Here is a 23,351-nt window from a genome sequence, read left to right as displayed (position 1 = left end):
GCAAGCAGGAAATGTAGCCTGCTTCCTCTGTGGACTTACCATGATGTGTGTTTCAAAATCATTTTCGTATTTTTATAAAACTAATTCTCCAAAAGTTCCTCAGCAGAAGTGTGATTAAACTCTGGAAATCTCAGCTGGAAATAAGTGCTATCAGGTAGCTTGGCAAGCAGCCTGGGTTTTTTAATGTATTGGAAATCAAAATCCTAGAAGACTCAGAATACACCGTTAAAAATTGTTTTTGCCTGTAGTTGTTCATTTGACTATTTGAGGTCATCATTACCTGTCACCCTGCAACTAACTGCAACATTAATAGTTCTAAGTATTGGTATCTATCCTTACATTTTGAATTGCTTTTTTTAAAAAGCCGGGAAAATGTTTCCATTCCTAAACTGAATTATTGCATAAATATTGGGCACAGCCAATGAAAACCATCCCGGAACTTGCCTGCAGTGTCATTCAGCCAGTGAAAGGGGAGCAGCTCACTTGATCTGCTAGGATGTGTTAACTCGCCTACAGAAGCCCTCCCACCCTTGACTGTACACGAGGATAGGTGACTTTTACAGTGCTGCAAGTTTATGGTGATGGAGGAATTTTGCTATTCAGGAAGCCATGAATATCTTCTAAGGATTATTCTTGCAGTGAACCAGAGTGGTTAACAGCAGTGTAAGCTGAATGGGTTGATAGGTAAATGTCTGCTGTCAGAGGTCAGTGGCTGGTATCTGCTGCAGGTGAACTGCAGAAGTGTGCAGACTCCCAGAAGTTTCAAAATTAGTCTTAAGATTTCACTAATAATCTTAGTTCCTTTCAACTGGAGAAAGTAAACTAAAAAAAAGGGTAAGAACAGTCTGAGTAGGAAATACCCTATATGACAGGATTGTCAGACATGTATGGTAATACCTTAACCTGTATCAGTAGGAACCAGTAAAATCACTGTTATGATGGAGAAGGACAGGGCTGGATGCATGTCCAAGTAAATCAAATTTCATCCTGAAGTTCAAAATATGTCACATTTCCCCGTGTGCCTGTGTTGAGCTTGAAATACAGTGCAGATTGGTTTTGTAACTGATAAAAACCGGCATGAGCTGGGGGACTGCTGCTGAGCTCAGCAGTACTTGGCTTTAGAATCCTGTTTCCAGCTTATTCCCAAATATCTGATTTAATCATAACCCTATCTGGGGATTCATCCAAGGGAATTGCCTTTTTTTTTTCTTTTTTTTTAAGATGTTTAACACTTTCTATCAAACACAGAATAGCTTAAGCTGTAATCTTTTGGGGTATCTTCATATTGAATTCATCACAAAGCTTTGCCCACATTAAAGAGCATACCCTTTGATTTCTCTCATCACTAACTATCAGATGGAATTTTGTATTTGCAGGTATATAAGCAGATGAGGACTGGGAAATGAAGCAAAAAAAAATAGTGCTGATTTCACCATAAATCCCAGATCCTTTTAAACTGCGGTCAGGAAAGGTAGCACTCTAGTGAATTTTTCAGTAGCTGATATTCTGCATAGTCTTGCCCTTTAAAGGGCAATGGAGTTGAAAAGGTGCACTTATGATGAAGACTTAATTAGGATGAAAAGGTAATTAGTAAAGCTTATTCAGCACACAGGACATTAATATGCAGTATCCTTTCTGAATGAGAGCAACTTGTATGCCACACAGCATTCACTTGTAGCTGGTGGCATTGCATTCATGCACTCTGCTCAAATGTGCAGAAAATTTCAGTTACTTCCGATATCTGAATCATCCATGACTACATGTCCCCGAGACCAAACAGCAACATGTGAAAGACAAAGTCTAGCAGTTTTCTTGATGTTCAGTGGGATTGTTAATTGAGGTATTTAAAGCAATGACTTTGGGCTCTCTCAAGACAGAACATTTAATTCAACATCTTGGGATTGCAGGATATTGCACAAAAGTTTCTGGACTCAGCTGCCACACAATGTTAGTCTGATTCATTAGCTGAAATATTCTCTATTTCGCACTCCAAACCTCAGGCTTTTCCCTTTATCTACATGCCTGGACTTCTCCAGGGATGAACATGATCTGTCATTTGTGTAGGCTACTGTGATGGAAGGTGACTTCTAGTACCAGAAGATTAATGACTGAGCTAAACGCAGGAAGAAAAAGATCCATTAAACCCCATAAGGAGAAGAGGAAAGGCTTTAAGGTGGTAATGCGAAGGATTAAGGTGTGCAATTGGTTGCACTCATGCGTTTTTCCTTGGGCGTCCTCTTCCAGCATATGCTCCCATGGCTGCGTTATGTGTGTGCTGTGCATGCTGTGCATGGGCAGCTCAACATTGGCAGGCTCTTCCCATCCCTCCTTCCTCCACAGTGCCTCTGAGTCAAACACCAAAGCCACTGCAATGAGTACCAACACTCAGCCTGGCCTCCAGGGCAGGTAATCCTCAAAGTGGTCTGTAGCAATGTGAGAATTGTTAATGGAAAATATTATATTCCCTTTAAAATCTTTGTTCTGTAGCTTTCCCCTTATGACTTAGTATTGTCAGATCATTTCTACTTGTTAAACAATATTTGAAAGAGGGAATAATTTGATAGGGAAAGCTCACATTCTCCAGCTTTGTTATGAACGCTCTTGAACACTCCTCTGAGAACAGGATGACTTTGACAGTATCATGTACTGGATAAATGCAGGTTTGTAAGGGAGGATCCTGCTTTAGATTTGTTTTCCCTTCAACTTTTATGCCATTATCACAAGGATCTGCTGTCATTACTGGAGCAAACTAGCAATTCTCCCCCCATTTTCAAAATAATCTACCCCCAGCTACTATTTTATATTAAACCAAAATTGATTTAGTGGGGAAGGGTTTTCTTCTATCTTCTGAGAGGGAATATATCTTTGAACATTTCAGACATTTGGCATTTCGGCTCCATTTTTTAAAGATCAAGCCCTTAGTCTTACAAGCAAAAAATTAGCCAAAGGTTCAAAAGTTTTTTTTGCTTCATTTAGCAAAAAATCTTGGGCTTGGACTCTCCCTTCCAAAAAATCATGATAAAGAACTTTTAGCAGAAGTTGGGTTCCTAAATCTAACAGATTTTTTGGTCAATCTTTACTTTCAGTCACCCCCAGAACTACCTTTGTATGGCAAATATGTGACTTGCAATATTTTCAATTTTTTCTAATTATAAATCATCTTTCCCTAGTTGATTTTAGCTGACTTACACTCATTTCGTACATGTACCATTGACTTTGGTTTAATGCAAAAGGTGCCAAGTAATATGGTACTAAAGAAAAAAAATAATTTCTATGAATTCCTAAGAATGAAACCTCTCAGCAGCTCACTGTTACCCATTGTACATACTGCTGGCTGATATCCAGAAACAGCACATTTTGACGTAGATGATGTGCTTTCTTATTCACTGGGATCTTGTGGTGGAATTACTACTTTTATATAAGCATCATTTATTATCCTACAAAGGACTGCAGTGAACTTCAGAGAGAGATAACTTAAAAAAGAAATTGACCAATTCAGTGCTGAGAAAAAGTTAACACATTAACTTCTTTCATACCATCCATTTATATAATCATATAATCACAGAATAGTTGGGGTTGGAAAGGACCTTAAGATCATCAGGTTCCAACCTCCCTGCCATGGGCAGGGACACCTCACACTAAACCATGTCACCCAAGGCTCTGTCCAACTTGGCCTTGACCACCACCAGGGATGGAGCATTCACAACTTCCCTGGGCAACCCATTCCAGTGCCTCACCATCCTCACAGTAAAGAATTTCTTCCTTATATCCAACCTAAACTTCCCCTGTTTAAGTTTGAACCCGTTACCCTTGTCCTATCACTACAGTCCCTAATGAAGAGTCCCTCCCCAGCATCCCTATAGGCCCCCTTCAGATACTGGAAGGCTGCTAGGAGGTCTCCATGCAGCCTTCTCTTCTCCAGGCTGAACAGCCCCAACTTTCTCAGCCTGTCTTCATACAGGAGGTGCTCTAGTCCCCTGATCATCCTCATGGACCTTCTCTGGACTTGTTCCAACAGCTCCATGTCCTTTTTGTGCTGAGGACAACACAGAACTCCAAGTGAGTTCTCACGAGAGCAGAGTAGAGGGGCAGGATCACCTCCTTCGACCTGCTGGTCACGCTCCTCTTGATGCAGCCCAGGATACGGTTGGCTTTCTGGGCTGCAAGCGCACACTGAAGCCGGCTCATGTTCATTTTCTCATCAACGAACACCCCCGAGTCCTTCTCCACAGGGCTGCTCTGAATCTCTTCTCTGCCCAACCTGTAGCTGTGCCTGGGATTGCTCCCACCCAGGTGTAGGACCTTGCACTTGGCATGGTTAAACTTCATAAGATTGGCATCAGCCCACCTCGCAAGCGTGTCAAGGTCCCTCTGGATGGCATTCCTTCCCTCCAGCATATCAACCAAACCACACAGCTTGGTGTCATCGGCAAACTTGCTGAGGACGCACTCAATCCCACTGTCCATGTCAGCGACAAAGATGTTGAACAAGACTGGTCCCAACACCAATCCCTGAGGGACACCACTCGTTACTGGTCTCCAGCTGGACATTGAGCCATTGACCACAACTCTTTGTGTGCAGCCATCCAGCCAGTTCTTTATCCACTGAGTTGTCCACCTCTCAAATTGATGTCTCTCCAATTTAGAGAGAAGGATGTCACGTGGAACAGTGTCAAATGCTTTACACAAGTCCAGGTAGATGACATCAACTCCTCTACCCCTGTCCATCAGTTCTGTAGCCCCATCATAGGAGGCCACCAAATTGGTCAGGCAGGATTTCCCCTTAGTGAAGCCATGCTGGCTGTCACCAAGCACCTTGTTGATTTTCATGTGCCTTAGCATGCCTTCCAGGAGAATCTGCTCCAAGATTTTGCCAGGCACAGAGGTGAGACTGACTGGTCTGTAATTTCCCGGGTCATCCATTTTCCCCTTCTTGAAAATGGGGGTTATATTTCCCTTTTTCCAGTCATTGGGAACCTCACCTGACTGATTTTTCAAATATGGTGGACAGTGGCTTAGCAACTTCATTTGCCAGCTCCTTCAGGACCTACAGATGGAAGTCACTTCTCTGCTATCTGTTCCTATTGCCCCTTCTATTGTTCCAACTCATTTTGGCTAAACATCCTTCAGATGACTGAGTTTATTGCTGATTACTCTATCTGACAAGGATAAAACCTGCAAGGTTCCATATGAATGAAACAAATTTATTACAGTCACTAGCAATACCTACCTGCAGCTCATCAATCTTCCTTAATATCTTTCTAATGGAACCCTGTAACAAGGATAAATGTATCTATCGTTTTTAATATGGTTAAAATATTACTGAAGGAAGTTTATTACTGTTATTCAGCTATTCACGATTTCTTGATAAGGGCAAAACCCCACTAATTCAGGGTTCAGAGAAATGACTCAGGTGATCTTTCAGTGGAATCTCTTCTTGTCCCTATTCTCTATCCCCCCTAAAAGGGAATAAAATGCTAAACTTTCTGATTTTACATCCATAAGCATTTCATTGACAATCTGATCGCAGAATCACTAAAAGCAGTAACAAAGCAATCTTGATCAATGCACTTTCCATGGTTTATTTTCTGGTTGAGAAATCACCTCTTTCTTCTCTTCCAATTTCTTGAGCTTTTAAAATCCCTTGGACAATCAGCTGTACTTATTTCTACTGTCGTATTGTTTAAGAGCTGAGGGGCATGTTCAATGCAATTACTGGGAACGTCCATGTGGCTTAGTTTATTTACAGTCTGTGTTTAATGCTGGCTGATTTCACAGTCCTTAGCAAGTGCAATGGAGAAAACAATTTAAAATATGTTATTGATTGCTTTTGATTAGGATATTTGTAAGGGGCATTGACTTGGATGCAGATCTTTGTCATAACGGTTCTAAAATGTCTTTCATGTCATGTTCTGCCTCACCCTAAGACATCAAGTTAGTGGATCATTAACCAGCAGCCTCTATTACTCTTCCGGAACTACTGAGGTTGCTAGGAGCTACATGATAGCTGTTCTACTCAACAACTCTATGGCTAAGCGTCTCAGTGATGTTTGCTGAAGACAAAGCACAGATAGTGTACATCTCCTTTATTAAAAAAAAACAACAACAAAACCACAAACCACAAAAGTGCAATATTTTTTCAGGCTAAGGTTTTTTCTTCATTTTTTGTAGTAGCAATTTGCCTTGGTTACCAGTGTGAGCCTTGCAGAATGACATTATAAAGTGTAATTGATTGTGTTAGATGATGGAAATACATCTTTTTTTTGCCCTGATTTTTGGTCAAACTACAGGTTCTTATTATTTGTTGTTATTATTTTTAATAATGATCAGAATTGGCAGTCCTTACCTACCAAGCTTCTATGCTTCAGAAAACACATTTAATTCCCTATTAACCTCAGCCAATAGAAGGCCACAGTGAACAAAAATAATCTTACAAAAATTATCTGATTACATAAATAGTGCAATTAATTCACTGACCTCCATGTATTCCTGTGGATGAAATAGCAGTCTCTTCAGACTATGCCCTAGAGCATCATCTGGAGGGCTCTGCGGAGCATCTGTGCAAGATGGCAATTCCTTCTTCCCGCCAGAAACATCCCAAATCCACTTTGGCTCAGCTGCATGAACAATGAGGACTGCGTTCGGCCCCATGTTACAGTCTGAAGACACTTATCATTTATATTTTTATCATGTTTTAATTCAGTTCTGATGGCAGCTGTTATATTGACAGTACTGCTTTTATGCCATTTATTTATCCTCTGCTTGGATTCAGACCACTCAATAGAAATTCACATATCCAAACATGTTTTGTTAAATAGGCCTTAGGTTTGGCTGAGAGGAACCACTACTGATCATTTTCTCTTAATTTCCAATTCTTTTTAGTCAGTTTTACAATTAGCAGACACTATCAGATGACTGACAAATGCTGTAAGAACCAGTTTATGAGGTAGCGCTGGGTTTGCCCTCAGCAGAACTGGACAGAGATGAACAATTTCCTTCAGAATTGCTGTGAAAATTCACTCTCATGTCTCTTGAGAAATGCCAAATTGAAAAATAAGCCCCTTCTGAATTCATCATGGAAGAGTATTTTATCTTTTTAATCCCTCACTATCTTGTTAGCTGAACACCAAAAAAAACATTGGAGAAACCATGGTCTCAGATGTTTTGGGCTTGTTGATCCACCTCCTCTGCTTTAGTCACCTGCATGGATGATTACTTTCAGTCACACAAATTTCTCCTGCTCCAGTGCCTCCCAAAAAGCACCAGGTTTGTTGTGCGGGAATGTCACATCCATACAGCTGTGTTTATAGGGGTACCTGCAGGGAAGAGGCTGGCCACTTCCAGCAGCCACAGGACAGATAGACTTTCACATCAAACGAATGTGGAGCACTTCTAGGGTAGCATGAGGTTCTAAAGGGTTTAACTGCCAGGAGACTGGCTATTAAAATTGTGTTAGAACCTTGTCTGAACTGAACTTAAATAATGCTTAAAACCAGTTTTTACAGTGAGCAATTTAAAGCACTAATGTCCATAAGAAATTAAGATTATTAAATTAATCTTGATTGTTGCTGTATTCAGATACAGTCCCTTCTAAGCAACAAGAACAGAGCACTGAATATCTGAACCCCCCAGGATGTTTTGTTTTAATGTTTCCTATACATTTGGAAAAATTTTGAGAATTTTCTAGAAATCAGTGCTGAAATTGGTGTCACTCACCGCTCTGCATTTCTTCTGCTTGCTTCATTTCCCATTTCTCCCCTGCTAAAACAACAATATGTTTTGATTCACCATTCAAATTGCCATTTCCTATTGCCTGACATGAAATCTACTAGTTCCATGTTCCTGACAGAGAAGTCCTTTGTGTAGATGCTTAGGTTATAAATTACATATAATGTGAAAGGATAAGATAGGTAAATAACATTGTCTAACACACTTCACGTAGCATGTAGAAATGTTAGGTGGTGTTTATTGATTTTGCTGAATTATACAAGAAGGGCTGCCTAGATAATACCTAGATTGAAACCAGGGTTTAAAGTTAATGCCATATTTGAAAGACATTTTAATGGCCTTGGGGTGAAATGATTTGTGTTGCTTTGGCTAGCCCTAGGTTACAATGAAATATTGTCTTTATTACTTCTGTACCAGGGCTTCTCTGCCACTGTTGGGATTTACTACACAGAGAGAAGCAGAAAAGATAAAGAGAAGCTCAGGATTCAGGGCAGGTGGCCTAGCGATTGCCTCGCTGTTGAACACGAGCCATTATGGAATTGATTGCTGCAAATAATAAATGCTGGATTACAGACTGACTTTCATCTTAATCCTGCTCATATCATTGTATGAGGATAACACTTTTGTATGATTAAAACTGTCCATTTTTGAATTAACTCAAACAACAAAGCATCTATAGCTCCTGGGGAGGAACAGAGAAGCCCCCAGCTCAGCAAAATGCTCCTGGGTGATTTTCCAGTGGGCAAGAGAGGGAGTTTCTGTGAAAGCAAAAGCAGATAAAAATAGAAAAGCCAGACAGAAAATTAAAGAAAAGAAAAGCTTTTGTCAAACTAATTGTTATCTGCACACATAAAGATGTAAAGGCAGGCAGGCAGTTTTACAGGGTTTCATAAAAAAGAGGCAACCTATCTCAGGACTTGGCTTGAGAAAAAATATTTCTCAGATTCTCTTGGTGCCATGGAATTTTGCTAAACCAGGCAAGGAAAGGACTTTCAAATCTTGATATTCAAGATGCCTCCTTTTACATAGCAGTACTTGGGACCAAAGTGTGTTTTCTACTGCCTCTCTAGAAGGGACTGGTTGTAGGAATCTAAATAAAATATCATTTACGTTCCTGCAGTATTTTAATCCCTTATCAACACCCTATGGTGCTCATTGTCTTGATTATTGACCTTTGAAGCTGACCCAGGTTGCTAAATAGATGGAGTTAAACAAATAGATACATATTAGTGTACTACTGAACTACTTTAAGATGGTATAATTTAATTTTTGCCTAGCTTCACTGAAAGGTCCCCTCTCACTAGGAGGATCTCCACATAATCTTACATTAAGCATTTAATGGCAGTAATGTTGAAGCATAAAATACAGGAATGTCAATAGAAAATGCTTATCAAGCACGGGGCTTACTACTTGATCAGACAGACAAGAACCACTGTGAGAGCATTTCTGGGGTGTCAATGATACTGTTTCAGTAGCTGTAATTCCTGGGTATCTATTACATCCAGGTCTTTATCTTATGTCAGTGCACTTAAAAACGTGGTTAAATTTAGAAGCATCTTGCAATTATTTATCTGGCAACAGACGCATTACCCAAGCACATACCTGCTGACTGTATCTCAGAAAAAGATGCTATAAATAGCTGAGCATCTCTGTAACAGAATAAATTAGAAACTGGCATAAGTGAAACACAGCTTTCTTCCTGACTTAGTTTTCTCTCCTTAATGTTCTCAACACAAAAAGCAATATGAGTTGTGATCTGATCTTGTTCATTAGAAGAGAACAGATTTGTGTGAGCACAGGAAGCCCATCATATCTCTGAATATAAACAGACTAAGAGGAAGTTGAGCCAGATAAGCATTTCCTCAGACATTACCTCTCACCTAAAGGAAATTACCTGCACTAATTCATAAGAAGTACGTTTGCTGTTGCTGGGAATCCCGGAAGGAGGTGTGTGGGAAGGCACTGTGGGAGGTCACCTGCTCCAGTGCTCCTCCCATGCTCCAACCAGGACCACACTGGGTGAAGACAGCGCACTCAGGGCCCCGTCCAGCTGGGGTCTGACATCTGACTAATTTTTAGAACTTCATTTCTGAAGCCTTTATGATTAATTTTTATCAAATGTATTTATTAATTATTATTCTCATCTGTTACAGTTTTAGAGTAGAGGCTAATAGCTTGCCAGCCCCTTATTTTTATGTAGATGTAACCACCCAGCATTTCCAAGTGGAGTAACAGCCTAAAGTTGCCAGCTGAAATGAAGTTAGCTGCTCTTTGAAACCTGCGGAAAATAAATAGTTGAGGCTTTGAATTTCAAAAGCCATGATTCTCATTACTGCTAGAGTAAGTCTGATTTTTACCAAAGGCAAACACTGTTGACATTTTCATTTTCTAGTATCAGGTATTTGTTTCAGATTTTTGATCAGAACACATACGGGGATGTAGATAGTCAAAATGCTCTTCTCACAAGGGAGGAAAACAGCATCCAGCAATAAAGATATTTAATTCTTCTATGTAAAGGTAGACTAAAGTTATAAAATAGAATACAGTTCTTAAAGTTTTTAATTTTATTTTTTTTAACTTCAAATATTTATTTGTACTCTGAACCTGTTCTAAAACTCTTTTTAAAAATAGTCTAAAGATCTAAAATGTGTCATAATTACAAATAACACTTGTAACTAAATTCAAAGTTGTGGCTTCAAAGAAAAATTAAAATGATCTTGCAACTGTCTCTTGAGGAAGTTTTCAGAGGCAGAATTGAATGAACAGTGAGTTGCACATTCTTGTACCAGTGCTTCTGGTACATCCGCCACAAAAGTTTCAGTCTTTTGACATGGTTAAAATCATCTGGTTCTTGATAAGAAACCAATATAAAGATACACCTAAAATAAATTAGGATCCACAGAGCATCCATTGTATCAAACTGTATGGTTCAATAATTTGGAAAAAACTATTTGCAAGCCAGTCAAATTTGACCATTAGTAATTTATACTATCCAGTTTGGCTTTATTCAAGCAATACCAGCAAATCATAATTCTTAGCAAACACAAATCATTATTCATCACATTAACAAAATGAATAAAGCAATCTTCTAACGTTAGCTAAAGAGGATTCTTTTCAGCTTCCTTTTGTTCTTTAGGCCACAGTTAAGACACAATTCAAACCTTTCCACAAATTTCTTGCGTGAATTTTTCTTGTACAGTCCCACATGAAACTCATTCTCCTCAAAGCCAGCATTAGATATGTGCTTATCCACGGAAGCACTCACAGGAACTATCAAGAGGTTCTCAAGAGGCAGAGGACGTCATAGTCTATAAAGAGCAAAATATTACTTCCCTTGCAGATGGCACCCAGTTTTATCTCAGCAAAACACCAGCTTCTAATCAATGTTGTTAAGAAATCTTAAGAGATCAACAGCCCTATGACTTGTGTTTCTGTAAATCTGACATGGAGGCAAAGTCTTAATGAGAATTAATTTTTCCTGCCGTTGTCAGCCTGGATACTAATACCTGAATACCTGGATGCAAATACCTGATATGAAGTGCCTTCATAACATCTCTCCTAAAATATTATGCTCTTAGCACTTGAACCTACATGATATTTAAAAAAAAAGGTATTTAAAATGTTGACTAGTACTTTGGATGGCATTGAAAGAAACCAAAAGCAGCTTAACAAGATTTACAGAGAAAAGAGGCAAAGAAGTCATAACCATCTCAGGTGGACGTGTTGTAGGTGGTCACTGCTAGTCGTGTCCTGGATATGGGTTACCAGTCCTCTGAAACAAGCAGCAAATGCAATGAAGAAACATACTTTTGTTTACCTTTTTCATTGTTTCCTGTTTATGTTAGGTAGAAGTAAAGCGGGAGTCAGGAGCTGTTTAGCATTCACATGCTTTGCCAATCAAAACCCTCCTCTATTAGCATCAGTGTCTGAATTCAACTTAAAGCAAATTCTATTTTATTGAAAATTGGCTCGGGGCAAAATCCAAGCACATGAATCACAAGTCAAATAAATTAGTGTTTCAGAATATCCAGTATATGAAAATAGCTGGGGTTGATAACAGAAGCTGCTCATTGTTTTTGATAACAGGCAAAATTGCTGTCTGAGCTTCAAATGTATCATTTAAAATTAAATCCAGTAAGATTGTCTCTACCTTGGCTTTTTTCCAAGTTTTAGAAGTCTGTGAACTTCAGCTAGAAGCCTATAAGAAAGAGAAAAATAGCTCCAAAAGAGAAAAATGCTTTTTTCCTGAAACCCAAGGAGAAGCTTGCCTATACATATGTAAAGAAAAAATTTGGCCATTCTTGGTTAGGGGTTGGTTTGGTTTTCCCTCCTCCTCAAATAGATAATGACACATAGAAACCCTTAATATTGAAAGTATAATCTCAACTCAGTCAAATCTAACTAGCACCTCACTGAGGCATCAGGTTCGCTGTGACATACTTGGCTTAAGAAAGAAATGACATTTTTCTCTAATGCAACAACTTACTACTGTAGACTTCTTTATGGTAATCATTGTGCGTTCTTTATTTCCTATTTTCATGGCTAATTCAAAACCTGGGTATTCCTGATATAAAAGAAGATCGTTCTAATCTCATTCAAAAGGTTTTTTCTTTGGAGGATGGGAGGGTGTGAAGATTTACAGCATGACATCCTGCCCCTGCTGCTCTGCTCCAGGCTGACAAACTGTTTATTACTGTCTCTGGAAGCAGTGTGAAGGACACCTCCCTTCCCCAGCTGGATTTGCCCTCAGTTCCTGCTAGGTTACTACTTGAAATTTTGATTATCTATTTGTCCACAAAGTCAGAGCATAGCTTTGCTGGTCAAGCAAACATCCAAACTGCAGACTTCTAATTTAAATAATCCTGCTTTAGGATTGGTGAAATGACAGCAATATGGAGTAATAGGAATAGTATTAAGTAATATTAATATAGACAATTATATTGAAAGCCAGTGGCTTGCAAGACTATCTTGGTAAACCCTGTTCTGGGGTGCACTTGTATGTTCACTTTCCTCCCTTTTCTCAAGAAGAAACTCCTAATGTAAGCTAGAATGAATACTGGTTTTGTAACAGGTGTAAGCACCAAATCCAGGAGCTTCTTGTCTATTTAAAATATATGGTTCAAATGGCGAAGAATAATGCCTGAACCTTGCTGATAATTTTTCCAAATATATTGATCTTATTCTTTTTTTTTTTTACATTGTAGAATTAGATACTTACATGAAAAATAATCTTGCTGTTTTGTGATTTTGAGTCAAGAACATACATAAAGAGAGTTTAAACACTGATAAAACCACATTTTAAACCACATTTGTCATCACAGGCAGTAAAAGCTACTTACATTGACCTGGAGGATTTTCCCAAACTAATTTTAATCATAATAAAACCTGCCCTGCTTATTAGAATAATAATAAAACCCAGCACTTGTTTACCCTCTTTTCATTGTTTCCATTACTCTCTTTTCAATAACACAAGTAAAATGCTTCTTTGCAAAGCCCTTTTTCAGTGGCCCCATTTCCTTTAAGCAAAGACTATGATCTTCATTACAGGTGTTTGAGGTTGTTAATAAACACACAGGATTTTTCATACTTATTGTATTGACAGGGATCATTTGTTTCCTTTTGTGCTTGCAGTATGGGCAGCAAATACGGCCTTCTCCCTCTTTTTAGCAGCATGTTTTGACTTGGCTTTGTTGAAGAGCACTATACCAAAAGTTGATTGTGACACTAACTGAAATGGCACATGTTGTGAAGTCTGTATTGCTGGTTATTTTTACTGTTTATTCCTTTAATTTCTGTTGAACAGCAAACTCGGTATGTTGCTATTTTGCCTTATAGCCTCTGGCCAGCAATAACAGTTAAACTGGCTGAAGTTTCCTGATTTTTTTAACTGAATTCCCCTAAAATAAAATGAATGAGTGTGATTAAGGGTTGGAACTCCTAAATGCCACAGAAGTAGGAACCGACAGCAGATGTCACTCAGTAAAGTAGACCATTTCAGCAGATGGGCAAATATGAAACGCAAAGGCTTTTCCTGACATCAGTTGGTTTTAATATGATAGAAATAAAATGCCTTGTCAGTAAAATATAACCAGACAGTTGCTTTGTACTCATTTTGGGTACATGGATGGTAATTCAAAGTCCTGCTGCCTTTGCAATATTAATTATTCTGTGCCTCGTTACAACAAGAATACGTGTCAGACCAGCTGAACGTACCACACAGCAGCTGTAGTGGCTCTGAAGTATCTGTTCCTCTATTTACAATTTAACATTAGTAAAAGGTACAAGAGAGCAACTTTCTGGGTCATTTCCAGGATGCTAGTTGATGTTTCAGGAAAAAATACAGCAATGGGATTTCGTCCCATGTTTTGGGGTATTATTTCCCCTGCAGAGGTATGTGACATGTATCTCAGAGTAGAAAAACAGCTCTGTATTGCTGAGAGCTGTGAACGTGAACTGCCTCGGGGGAGCTGGGGCTGCAAGCAATGTGCTTAATAGCATATGTTCCCATTAAAATGTGTAAGCTGTTCTCTTGTACAAGTGGTTAACACCTTTTTAATCAGGCCATTTATTTAATTACAAAAACAAGTACCCTGAGTTGGAAAATGATAGTATTTTATCTTCAGCAGTTTCCACATCTGGGAACTTTATATATAAAAAAAAATATGCATACACACTACTTTTAGTGTGACAGAACATATCTGAAACACACGTAAACATAACATACTACTTGTACCACACCTAATACTTACTCCTACTGTGAAAAAGCTATGGTACTCGCTCAGCAGTATCCTGATGCCACCAGAGGTGCTGTTTAATTGAGAGCTGCTTCTCTTAAATATGGAAGGTAGCTGATGTCTGTTGCTTTGAATCGCATATTTCAACATGCTTATGAAGCAGAAATTTGACCGTTGGAGCACAGGTTAGGATTTGTTTATTTCACTGGCTGTTGAATTTTCTGAGATGGATATATTACCTGCTTCCTGAGGAAAAAATAGTATTTTTAGTGTATTTAATTACCACTTGGGTTGTTTATCATGTTTTCTAGGTTGAATCTTTCAGTGCCGGTTTTTGTTATTTTGACTGTCCCCTATATTAATTGTTAAGTTCATCTTTTGTGACAACACCCAGAAGGCACCCTTTTATAAATCAAAAGTAAATATATTACCCTGCCTTGCAGGGGTGCCATAAGGTTTAATTAGTTCAGTTTTGTAAAGTGTTCTGAAATTCCCAGATCAGCATCAAATGTTTATTATTAATTATAGGCTCCAGTGAGTATACTGTATGATTTCTTAATTTAATTCTCTTCGGGCATTCTTAAAAAGAAATAATTTTATGACATCTTTATTCTTTTAATTTTCTAAAGCACATTTGCTCTTGGCTGAAGTAATTCTGTATACGTTTTCCTATCATTTACTGTATTTTATTTCAAGATTTTTTTTGCTATATAGTAATGTGAAAACCAGTCTTTTACTGTTTTTCATATGTGTGGATTATTCTCTAATAAGAAGGTTTTGTTTAAACATTATATGGTGTTTTTTCTTGCAGTGGCGGGTGTTAAGTAATTTACTTGGCTTCCCCTGGGAAATTTGCAGAGATTACATGGCACTGCTGTGATTTATCATTTCTACTTTATTTCTGACTCATAAAGCATGCATTATTTTGTGTTTACCTTCAGCAACAGATTTGAGGAAATTTCATCATCAATCAAAGTGCTTTAAAAGCAGGAGAAGTGATGATGCGACAAAGGCAAAGTAGCAAGAGTCGTTATTGGAGGATCATTTATTGCTTCACCGTGTTGTAACACTTCTCATTTCATTGCTTTTCCCAGGATCTGGCTCGTGTCGCTTTAGTTACTCTGATCCCAACATCACTGTGTCCTACAGCAGGAATAGTTCTGCAGATTGGACTCAGCTGGAGAAAATTAGGTTTGTTACAGCTTTTTAATCATTTTCATGCTTTCTGGCTGAGCAGGTGGTGTTTAAACCGGACTCTTAAAACTTAATTGTGAACTTTTCAGCTTTCACTTGTTCATACATGTCAAAAGATGAGGGATGATATTTTGGACACTAAAGCTAATTACAGAATTGCCACTGGGTTTGGTGAACCAAAATTTCATCCATTGATTATTGTGGGAGGTAAGGGAGAGGATGACTTCAGAGTTAAAATGCCAACTCCAATAACCAGCAGGTTGTGGTCCTTGAAAAACCAAAACTTGGATGATTTTTGCAGTTTAGCACCACTGTTAATGCCAGCAAGAGCCATAATTATAGTGTTAAAAGTTTCTACTTTGATAGCAAAAAACATTCAATAAAGTTTGCTTATAGTTTGGTATGAACATTTGGCTCCTAATACTCACAATAGCAAGATTATCATGAATTATGCCTGGTTTTTAAACAAACTGGTTTACATGAAAACGCAAAGGATTATGAGTGGAAATTTTAAAATCTTGTTGCAATATGCACACCTCTAAAGAGAGGTTCAGTACTGGAGATGGATTTTTCTAAGAGAGCAGAAGCAACACTTTATTAAATACTACTAGGAAAGGTATTTTTTGCATTGGCATATATGCATAGTTTTACAGGTACAACTGGGGAAGAAAAAATGCCGTTTATATGTAATGTCCTCAGAGCGTCTCGTCCACCTTTCTGCATTACCTTGGTGTCTGTACCATATAGGTGATTTTTTTCAACTTATTTTCAGTCCATTGAGACAATTTGCAGAGCAAAAGGCTACTTAATTTCTGATAAGTAAGCAAAACTCCAGCTGCAAAGCTGTGGATTTCAGTATCTCATCCTTCCACTCCTCGTGGGAGTGGGATTGCAATTTCATTAGCAAAGGCACAAATTATCAACAAATTTTAGTAAAACGAATGGTGCTAATTCTTATCTCAGAAAAATATAAAGCAAGAGTAGCTTTACTTAGGCACTGGAGTTGCCTTGGACTAACAACACAATGCCTTTTGCTTTTCTGACCCTGATGCAGACTTACACAGCTAGTCCATAGCATCAGTTCAGTTGCCCTCATAGCTCTGCAAGCTAGGAAACTCAAGAGTTGTGATGGTTCAAACACAAGCTCTTGAAACCCAATTTTTTTTAAGTTAATGCCTATACAGTTCTATCTGTGTTGCTTTAACTTTGACTGCTGGAGCCGGCAGTAGAAAATAGGTCAATAGAGCAATGTCGTGCAAAGTGGGGAAGATGAATTATGAACGGGTGCTCATTTCTCCTGTCGTCCGTATGAACCACAGTGTTTATGTGAATGTGCTTCAGCAGCTTTCACTGCACTACATGCATCTCCAGGGAACGGTGGGAGAACTGGGGAGAGATGGGACAGGAGGGCATCTGTGAAGGGAAGGTGTCGTGCTGATGTGTTGGTGGGATTTCAGCTCTGGACTCCCAGCAGGGAGCTGAAGATTCTCTCAAGGAAGGCAGGTGGTGTGTGTGAGCTCAGGGAGCAGGTAGGACAATGCCTATGAGCAGCTTTGCAGCGGAGGGTGACAGGGTGATTTGTGGGGGCAGGTTCTGGGTGTGAATGTGGAACAAATACAGTAGCTTTTCAACATTTCACCACACTCCAATGTTTTGCTTTACAAAGGGAAGTTCCTCTGTTTTCTACTATGTAAGCAAGATATGGGTGCCTTTTTTTCCTAAAATCTCTGGATTGTCTCTGACAAAATACTCACCCACCAAAGCATTGCTACCAAGGCAGAAGCAAGGTTGAGTAGCTGACATCTTGTAAAACCCCAGTTTTGCAACTCCTTGCAGCCTGGGGTTTGAATGTAGTTAATTCCCTTGCTGAGTGATCAATAAAGCAAAAATAATAATTATCAGCGTCCCTTCCTTGCACACAGACCTGTCTTTTGTCTTTTCATTGCTACTATCAGGCTAAAGACATTTGCCCAGAGCTCAAGGTGAACCTCAGTCCTTTCACAGCTCTGAGGACAGCTCTAGGAAGTGGAGCTCAAGGTTCTGACCGTTGCCTGATACTCATACTCCAGGTCTGCCCACATTTTCCGTTTTCAGCAGCAAGAGGACGGTCTGTTTCTTCTGTATTGTTCTTGAAGCAGAACACAGAAAGAAAGGACACGTGGCCCTCCCCATCCACAGAATTATCCTGACAAGGGGATTGGAGGGACATGTTTGACAGAGGAAATTCCCAGCTTTTCCCTCCAGCCATCCTGCTCTGTGCAGATCTATGAGGGACTAAGGCTCATGCAAAAAGCATGTTTTGGGTGACCTGTTCTTGTTTTCTTCACATTTCCTTTTGGCCATACCTGCAAAATACCTGACATTATCAGTCACCTAAGAGCTGTGACCAGCCTTGAGTATGAATGTTGCCCTGCTCTTTCTTCCTGCTCTCCAGACATCTGTATTTTTGCTTATTGGCTTAGCTTGCACTTTCTTTGAAGCAAGGCTGTCTGGGCTGTAAGTGCACTGCCAGGCAAAGTGGGACTCTGCCTCAGGGCAGGTATTTTTTGATCTTCATAAAAGACTTAGCAGCATACAAGGGACACGAGCACAACTGCTCACTCGTAGTTAATGTGTTAAATGAGAGAAAAGTGTTCCTGGCTATGGCTTAAACTTGGTCTAATTCCATACCATTGTTTTTCAGTGCCCCTTCCAATGTCAGCACAATCATCCACATCTTGTACCTTCCTGAAGATGCTAAAGGGGAGAACATCCATTTTCAGTGGAAACAGGATTATGTTCACGCTGGTGATGTGTACGAAGCCTGCTGGTCGCTGGACAACATCCTGATCATAAATGCTGCTAACAGAAAAGTTGTGTTAGAAGATAATCTTGATCCTGTGGATACTGGCAACTGGCTTTTCTTCCCTGGGGCCACAGTCAAGGTTAGTCTGATTTTCTGTCTTAATATTGTTATGACTTTTGTATGTAAAAGACAGTGACATCTAACCAAGCACATTACACACAAGGGTGTTTAGGCCACTCCATCTGCTTCTAGAATTGTACTTCTCTTTTTTTTACTTTGTTTTTACCTTTTCTCTGTCCCACTGGGGCTTTCTAGAACAATGTAACTTCTCCGCCATGACCAAACCAAATGACAGTTTATGCTGTCATGTCAGAGATCATGTAACAGAAAATGGGAAACAGCTTCCTTTTAGCAAAACAGTGCAGTATTTCTGAAACAAATTCAAGTCACTCTGTTCAATATTTTGGAACCTGCCTGTTTGTCTTGGTGTTTTTCGGCTGCTGCTACTCACTTCATCACAAACCATCACAAAACAAAATGCTTGCCTAGTTTTTCTGGCTGTGAATATCACATCTCCTTTGCAGCATGCATTCAGGTAGTGGCTGTTCCTTAAAGGTTTCTTTTCAGTAAGATCCTGTTTTGATATGTGAGATCCAGCAAGACCATACTACCTTGGGAAAAAAACCTCTAAAGACCCCTACAAGATCTCTGTGCACAAAGTTCCTTCAGAGATACAGTTGTTCAACATTTGGGAATCAGTTGGATTCTTGATTTCTATGTTTTGAAGCAGCCAGAAGTTGAGCAGCAGATGACTTTCTGTTTTCATCCTATTTTTCATTCACAAAAAAGTCAGGTTTGATGTCAGAGTTCATTTATGATGCTGGTAATGGTTTTGGCAATTGTACAGGAAACAGATGTCGAATACTGAGGTTGGTTATGGCCTCAGCTTTTCCCACAGAGCCTCATATGAATGGCCTCAGGTTAATCTCTTAAGAAAGAAATACTCCCACTAATCTACTCATAGTACCCACGTATTGACTTTTCTTATTTCAGTAAGACCTTTTAAACTACAATGAAAAAGTTTTAAATGAGATTTCAGACTCAAATAATGACCTGTGTTTTTAATTAAGTGATTTTCTGTGATGAGTTCACATTTGTTCTGTTTTCAGTCTTAGCTCTGGATTTTAAAATCCAGCCCACAGATATGAAGGTATAAAAGCAGAGCAAAGAATTAATGTGCCATAGGCACAGCTACTTCTTTTCAGCCAGCCAAACCTAAACACTGCTTCTCCTTCTGAAACATGGGCAAACAACATCTAAACTTTAGCAAAGAAACCTGTTTTTTTTGTTGTTGTTTGGTTTTGGGGGCCTTGTTTAGCTAAATTCAGCAAGTCTGTGTCGTAAACAACTACGCTTACATGAAAGACAAGGGTCATAAACTCAGAAATCACTTAGTGATTCTAGACAGGAATCCCATTCAAGCTCAAACCTTCCATGAGACACAAGTGAGGATTCACCAACCTGCCATTCCTCCAAGGTCATCTTCTCTTTTAGGGACAAGTGCAATATGCAAATGTCTGTTCCCAGCTAATGTATGGCTGTGTGTAGCCACCTACACCAGGTGAAGGCAGTATGTAAGATTGCAGTGTAGCCACAGGGATTAAGGCTATGTGTGACGCAGGGCTTTTGTTCTTCATAGGACCTTGTAGTTATTTCAAGCATTTTTAGTGTATGTAACTGTCACCAGAGCACTTCTGTGCTCACATTTAATTTTTAAGGTTTTTGCTCCAGTTTTCATCAGATTTTCATCAACAATCTTGCCAAATATCATTTGAACAGATTTTGCAATGTGAATTTCATGTTATTTCAAAAGTAACACTATAAATTGGGTCAAGATTTACATCAGATTCAGTATAGACCCTCTCTTTGCATTTTAACACCAAGAACAATTTTATTTTTTTTACAATTTTTTTTTGCTTTTCAGATTTGGAATGTTACATAAAACTTTAGAAAAAATTTTAATAATTTCTTTAAAAAAATCTGCATAGCTCTGATCTCAGTTCATCACAAACACTATTTTGTATAAAGGTAAGAATCTTTGTAAATTGTGCTAATGTAATTTTAAATGGAACCATACCAGTTCTCTTTTTCATACAAGTCCTTTTTCTTCCCAGAGTCCTAAAACTTGCTGAATTGTCCTGATGTTTGTTCAGACTAGCAATTTTAAACGCTTACTAACATTTTTACTAAGGGATGAGCAAATTTCATTGCTATATTGTGTGTTATTTTATAACTCTCACCTATGTGCTTTTTAAAGAAGTTCCCATACTCAGTCTATCACTATGCCAAACTGTTTCAAGCTGATGAGACCTTTTCTGTGCCATCCTGTTTGTGCCATGCGTGTGTGTGCCATGAAAGTTTGAATTCGTATTCTCCTGTCCTCTGTCAATTAGTCTTTTAGTTAAACTGGAGTTGAAAATCTTTCTTTAAGCTTGTGGCAATTTCTCACTGGCTTCCTTTATTGCTTTTCCTTATGACTTTCCTTGACATTGCCAATGAACAGTCACATTTTGGGATGTTATTTGTTGTCTAACTCAGTTTTGATTAGTATATGTAAAACTGTGGGTCTATTCTTTTCCTAAATTATACCATGAAGATAACTAACTTCATTGGCCCAAGGGAATGAAATATTAAGAAAAAAAAAAAACCAAGAAAAATTGTCTTTCTAAATGTCTTCCATTTACTGTGGTTATTCTCTATTCCTCCTTTCTTCCTCACCACCTATCATCACCTAGAATGATTGATATTGCATATTTCTCAGGTGGAAGGGCAGTGCTAGTCAGAGACAGCTCATCCAGCTGGCAGTCAAATTGAAAGAAGAGGAAAAAATGCATACTTATTTCTGGTAGAAAAAGGAGTAGAAACTTTTTCTCCAGAAAGTCCAGAAGTGTTTACTTCTGGACTGCCCCAGAAGGCATTGCTCAGATGATGGAACCATCTCCTTGGAGGCTCTGTGGCATATCCAGGATAGTGAATGAATGAGTCAAGGGTACAAACATGAGCCCATGATCTTGCACACCTTAGCTGTTACAACACCCTCCTTCTTGGCTTTGGCTTGTGCAATCTCCCAGGCATTGTCTTCAAGGGACATACCCTCATGGATGGGCCAGGACCTGTTTCCAGTAGGCAGCAAGGATGGCTGCACTCTTCTGGGGGGAGAGAGTTTGCCCAAGTGGATGCAAAGCCTGCTGTGTCATTTGCTGGCAAGGCCATAGAGTGGTTCCTGGCCTAATCTCACCATGTTAGAACCGCTCACCTCACCCCTCCCTTCAGCCATCCCAAACCATTAAATACCCTTTTGTTGCCTTAGTGGGTTACTCTGTTGGTAAAGATAGGCATCAAGATACGCTTATTGGTATTTTAGAGTAAATGTTGATGTTGCTTACAGAGGTGTGGTTCACAAGCTTTTTCCCAGTAGTTGCTCAGGAGGTGGCTTTTAGAATTGCTTGTTATACCTGTTACATACTCATGTTGGATGCTTATCAAGTTGAAAAGAAAGTATTTTTTTTCTGTAGAAAGTGTACATTAGCAATACTTGAAATCTACTAAAACAAATAGCAAATGTTAAAAATCCTGGAGTTTTGCTGTTAAAATAGCTCACTTTAATAGCTACTTAGATTAGTAAATTAAAAAGGACAGCTGAAATGAAGTACTGACATGAAAACTACTGTCTGGTCTGGGGTTAGGTTCTGTGATGGATTCAATCACTGGAGTGGACAGAGCAAGCATTAATGGTAATTATGCACCAATGTGTTCACTCCAGTTTGATGGATTTGGTGTGTTCTCAAAAAGCAGTTGCGGGAACTTCCCTATGCCCAGCTTGGGAAGAGGTTTTTCTCCCTCTCCCAGTCTGCTTGAGCTTGGACCAGGAATTTCGTTACATTTCTTGCTGCGCTCAGGAGCAGTTGCTACTCATTTGAAAGCACATGCCTGGTTGCAGACGCAGCTAGAAGTGGCTACTGAGATAGGAAACAAGCTGAGAGATAAGCCACTGAATTTGTGTGTCAGTTCCAAAGAATACAGCAAAAGGCAAGAGGGACAAAGCCAAGCAAACCTTAGGAGATTAATTGGATCCACTGGAACATATTTATCTGTGTTGGACTGTGTGGAAGGGTGTTGAACGGGATAAAATCTTGACTGCATTTCAGTATTTCCAGTGACAGCACTGAGCATGTGCATGGGCTTGCAACTGAGCATGGTTAGGATGTTGCATTGGTGGTTGAGGTTGCTGAAATGCATGAGGCAGTGCTAGGCTCTGAGAGTTGTTACAGGTATATGAACCTCAAGACTTCGTAGCTAATTAGGGGAAAAGATGAAATCTTCCTTCAGTAATGCTTCTATCTCTGCTCCTACAGAACAGAAAAGTGATCTCATCTTTCAGTGGACATTTTATATACCTTGTATATTTGACCAGAAATTGTTTTGCTTTGAGGTTCAACATTTGTCAGGTTTTTATGTTTTCTCTGATCGCCCTGGTCCAAAACTGGATGTGCAAGCTCAGAAACTGGGGTTGAATAGGAAGACAACCTCAGCAGTCTTATAGTTCATGTCTCTGCAGTGCTTTGATTACATGAAAAGAACATTGAGACCAAACCACCTGTCTCTGGAATTTTTCCACATCTGGGAAAAGGCAGCAAAAATCACTAACGGGATGGGCACTAGAACAGCAATCTCTTTGGTCTTGATGTGTTAACCCAGTGACACTTCTCACTTTTGGGAAGAGTCAAGTTTCAGAATTCCTGTCTCACAGTATTTGCAGCCACTCTTCACTTGGTGGCTGAAGGCTGCAGTCCAGCTGGTCAGCTTGGTTTGTTTGGTCTACCAGATTTGGGGATTGCCCCAGAGGTTGC

At 39.2% G+C, this 23,351-nt stretch overlaps 1 protein-coding gene across 2 annotated transcripts in view; it reads left to right on the top strand.

The window, feature by feature from the left end:
- Window positions 1-23,351, top strand: part of RELN (reelin) — a 282,830-nt gene that overhangs the window by 136,139 nt on the left and 123,340 nt on the right. For both annotated transcript variants that reach the window (XM_061467364.1, XM_061467363.1), the window contains exons 9-10: window positions 15,557-15,653; window positions 18,340-18,580. In XM_061467364.1, coding sequence (XP_061323348.1) covers window positions 15,557-15,653; window positions 18,340-18,580 — 338 coding nt within the window. The remainder of the gene's footprint in view (window positions 1-15,556; window positions 15,654-18,339; window positions 18,581-23,351) is intronic.

This window comes from Pezoporus flaviventris, unplaced genomic scaffold (assembly GCF_033815535.1).
Source record: "Pezoporus flaviventris isolate CSIRO_AGI_PZ_B2104156 unplaced genomic scaffold, CSIRO_AGI_Pfla_v1 ptg000045l, whole genome shotgun sequence".
NCBI classification, from domain to species: Eukaryota; Metazoa; Chordata; class Aves; order Psittaciformes; family Psittacidae; genus Pezoporus; species Pezoporus flaviventris.
Note: the sequence above shows the minus strand (reverse complement) of the source record. Positions and strands in the feature narration are given on the sequence as shown.